Below are 4,325 nucleotides of genomic sequence, written 5' to 3' on the forward strand. Positions count from 1 at the left end.
ATATATATATATATATATATATATATATATACACAATGAAAACTAACATATCAGTATACCAATATCCTCTTTTCATTCTATAATTTCATTTTTTTTTTCAGTTTGCAAAATGAAGCCGTGGACAGAATGGACAGAATGCAGCAAGCTCTGCGGTGGTGGCATTCAAGAAAGGTTCATGACTGTCAAGAAGAGATTCAAAAGTTCTCAGTTCACAAGCTGCAAAGACAAGAAGGAGATCCGAGCTTGCAACGTCAATCCATGTTAGCAAACGTCTCACATGGGATGAGCTTCAAGTTCCATGCAGAAGTCGATCTTTATTAGATTTTTTTATCATAGAATATATACAGTGCTTTTCATTTTTCAATGTACTTTGCTTACTATTCTTGCAGGTGCAAGAACTCCTATTTTCTAAATATTCACATGTAATAACAAAATCATCTGGTTAGCAAAACAAATATGACATCCTACATCTTGGTGGTTCCACAAGAGATGTAGACTCTGGACAAGCAATGTATATTCCTAGTCACATCATGGACTCTAATCTTCAACAGTATGACATGCATGCAAAGTCAAACGTCACCAATAAGACAGCCTGTTACCGCCTTTATTGTTTCTCCAACACTTTATTAATAGACTAAGCAAGAACTAAGAATGAAAGACAAGCGCACCAAGGAAAATTCCCAGCTATTCATCTGTTCAAATTTGTTGTAACATGTTCTTTAATAGTGGAAGCATGGTTGGTCTAAAATCATCGACATTTGAGAGACATCTGTGCCCCGTGTTGAGCCTGCTGATTGTGAGTTCTATTCTTCTGTTCTGTTTTTCATCAGCAGGACCAGACAGCTTTAGGAGATAAAAAATTAAAATAATCTTGGTTTACTTTTCGATGGGTTTTAGGGAAGCTGTACTAGGGCTGTTTTCATCTTTTAGATAGTTTTAAGCCAATCTAGGCCCTGTGTCTGGTTTTCCATTCCTTTTGCTGGACAGCAAAGAATAGACTCTAAACAGGCAAATCTGTAACTAACGGCCCCCTTTCAAGTTATTTAATACCTTTTCTTATCTTCTGACATTTCCAAAAGTATCTTTCAGCAAAGATGGATGGCACGGATTTCTAGTCCCCTATATTCGAAAGAACATTCACTGTCCTAGATAGTTCCCTTTAGCCATGATGCGCCCATTAATGAAAAGTAACGTACTCCATTTACCAATTCAGGAAGCAGTAGCTCTAACGTGCACAGATCCCTCCCCAGTCATCCAGCCATAGTTTTAAGAGCAATTCTAAATTGTATTAGACAAGGCTATATAATCTGGAATTTCTTTTTAGGCTCCCCATAAAAGAAACTCACCAACACCAGTCAGAAGATAATGACAAAAGACAATATTACGTGCATGCAGTAACATCAATTGATCCAACTGTTGGTAAAATAAAAACATGACTGTATAAAATTACCAAATAACACAAGTTGATAATAATCAATGTGATATGTTTTTATCAATTGACCCTAAAAAATAAAATAAAAAAATAAATCCATTTTAAAAGGTCTTAGCAAAGCAATTTAAATATCAGTGGTGACAGGCTATAGGAAGATTGTGGTCAGTTTAATGAAAGTTTTTTTTTTTAATTTTAAGGTAGGAAAAATATACAGGTTTTAAAGAAGTATTACTAGCTCATGATTTACAAAAAAAAAAATCATCCTTTATCACTACAACATTCTTATAACCGTCACATCAAATTCACATTTATTTAATGCCTAGGTATTGTATTTTTAGAATTAGCTTTATAGTTTATGTTCAACTACAGCAAATAAAGGAACACAAAAACATCTTTAAAGAATAAATTATACATTTATAATTGGATAGAGATTATATTTATTATGATGACAAATGTACATAAATGAAGGATTCTTCTTGTAGACTTTATCTGAGTATTTTTCAAGACCTATTCTTGAACTGACAATAATATAGGACTACCTGAATAAATGTTCCTTGACATGCTGCTACTGTTTGTGTTACCTTTTTTAAACTTGACATATTCAGCTCTTTAGCTTTCTAGGTTCTTCTAAGCAGGTACAGGGTAGGGGCACTCAGTTTGTATGGCTTTTTGGTGGATACTAATGAATTGGATTATTTGCTAGATTGTTGTGTCTATTAAGCATATTGATAAGGATATACAGAGCTATTCTTCACATATTTGGGGTGGACTGCTTGGTGGGCGTTCTAAATAAATTACATCGGTAGTATGGAAGCCTTTATTGCTTGGTGGATCCCCTAACGATATTCTGCGAAAAGTGAACTTGTAGAGTGAAAAGATGGGTTATTGACTGGTGGTCATTTTTGGATTTTAATTGTTTTAACTTTTAAGCTTTATTTAGAAAATGTTTAGGAGTATCTAACCCTCCAGATTTTCCTTACATACTTGACAGGTGAAGGGTATTGAGCACATACCACAAATGCATGTTAAACGTTGACTATTGATAATTTTATCAATTCTATGGCTCCATACAATCTTCTATCAATGTCTCCAATGATCTCCCCTTGACTATAAAGTTGGCAAGGCTTTACACCCTTTTTTATTCTGTATGGAATACCATCAATGGTAAATCCAGAAGGAAGAGTAACACCATTGTTCTAAAGTGCAGGAGGTGTTGGGCAATGTTAACTAAGCTGTAATAAATGTGCTATAATCATTCTGTCAATGCCATTTTCAGCTGTCCATAATTATAGTTTAGGGAATTGAACCTAACCAAACAGAAAAAACAGTATTTAAGTCACCATTGTCTATAAAAAATGCACTTATTTACAATTTAATTTGAAATCCTAATTACTTAAAGGGTATACCAAAACAAAACTTTTTTTTAGTTTCAGATAAAGTATTGATTGGTTACGACCCAGTCAATGTGTTTTTGTTAGTCTATGTCCTGTTAGGAAGATTTGAAGACTTTCTGACCTAGACGTAAAAATTAGGAATCACTTTACAGAATTCATAATAATGATTATAACTGTCTCTTGGAGCCTACAATCCTATGTCCCACCATAGTCTAAGTCTAATTAACCTACCTGTTCAGAATGATTTTGGTCACCAAGGTGGAAATTTCCTGTGAGGGTATTGAAATAATAACTAAATTGGGGCTCTGATCCTCCTATATTCTATCCTAAAGAAAAGTTTTGACTTTAAATACACCTAAATCATTTAAAATTTGTATATAAATACTATTAAGAGACAAAACAGTATGTGTAACAGGTCTACATCTGTTATCTCAGGTTTGGCCAATGGAAGAAATAAAGTTGATGATCATGCAAATGAAGAAAAATCTTAAAACTACATGAATAAAATTTTAAATATATGTCCTCATTCTTTACCATTTTTCCCCTATCCATTACTCCATTACTCCATTATTTCAATTACACACGTGTTTGTACTTAGTGTTCACTAAACTTTTGTTCTTAACACTGCTGTAGTACAAGTTCAACATCTGGTCTTTGGAAGCCTCAAGAAGAAATTAAATTATATAGGAATTAATAAATTAACATGTATGTGCCTCATAAGAATGTTGAATTTAGTTTTAGTTTTTTCTTAGCTTTTTTTTATTTTGCTGTGGAATTTTTGATAAACCTGTCATAAATATATTTCCTACCAAAGTCTTGTGTACTTGTTTTCTAGTTGTATGTTTAACACATTATAATTTTTAAATAAAAAGACATCTTTACAAAACCTTGCTCCTTTTTGTTTTTGAAGACTCTCTTTGATATGCAAATCAAGCTTATAATGATGTTTAAATATAGTGATATACTAGGCAAATATGCCTAGTTTCAATCAGTTGCAGGTTCAACAATCAATCTTTGAATTGTATCAATCCTGGTTTGAACCAATGTATACGCCGCCACTTGGTTGGCAAAGTAAACATCACCTTTGCAATGTTAGGATGCACAGTGGGCAGCATTTCCAATGGCTGCTGCTTGTTTACATGGCTGTCCATTTAGGGGTTCTAAAGAGTCTCTCTTACCAGGGCAATGTTAAAAGGTCCAGAGATTGTGAGATACATGTCTAGAGGAACTGCACATGCTTGAGTTGGGGAAGATGTACTGGTCAACTGGACCACCAACCTCCACCGTAGCTAAAGAGAGAGAGGTTGTGTACATGGACTGTGGCTTTTGCTCAGACTGAATGGTGAAAGATCTCCCCTTGGAGACATCAGCCCAACAAATCATTAGCACTGGCCAAGAGGGGCCGAAGCAGCCTCACCTCGTCCCCTGGGTAATGGACGGGAACCGAACAGTGGGCTCCTGCTCCAACTCTGACCAACAAAGCCCACTTAATTTTAAAG

General features: G+C 34.6%; 1 protein-coding gene across 1 annotated transcript in view; it reads left to right on the forward strand.

Annotated features, from left to right (window-relative positions):
* Nucleotides 1-3,712, forward strand: part of SPON1 (spondin 1) — a 185,672-nt gene extending 181,960 nt beyond the window's left edge. Inside the window, 1 exon segment of the mRNA XM_072421896.1 lies at nucleotides 102-3,712. Within this exon segment, the coding sequence (XP_072277997.1) occupies nucleotides 102-265 (164 nt within the window). The 3' untranslated portion in view covers nucleotides 266-3,712.
* Nucleotides 3,713-4,325: the final 613 nt, after the last annotated feature.

Source organism: Pyxicephalus adspersus, chromosome 9 (genome assembly GCF_032062135.1).
Source record: "Pyxicephalus adspersus chromosome 9, UCB_Pads_2.0, whole genome shotgun sequence".
Lineage (NCBI taxonomy): Eukaryota > Metazoa > Chordata > Amphibia > Anura > Pyxicephalidae > Pyxicephalus > Pyxicephalus adspersus.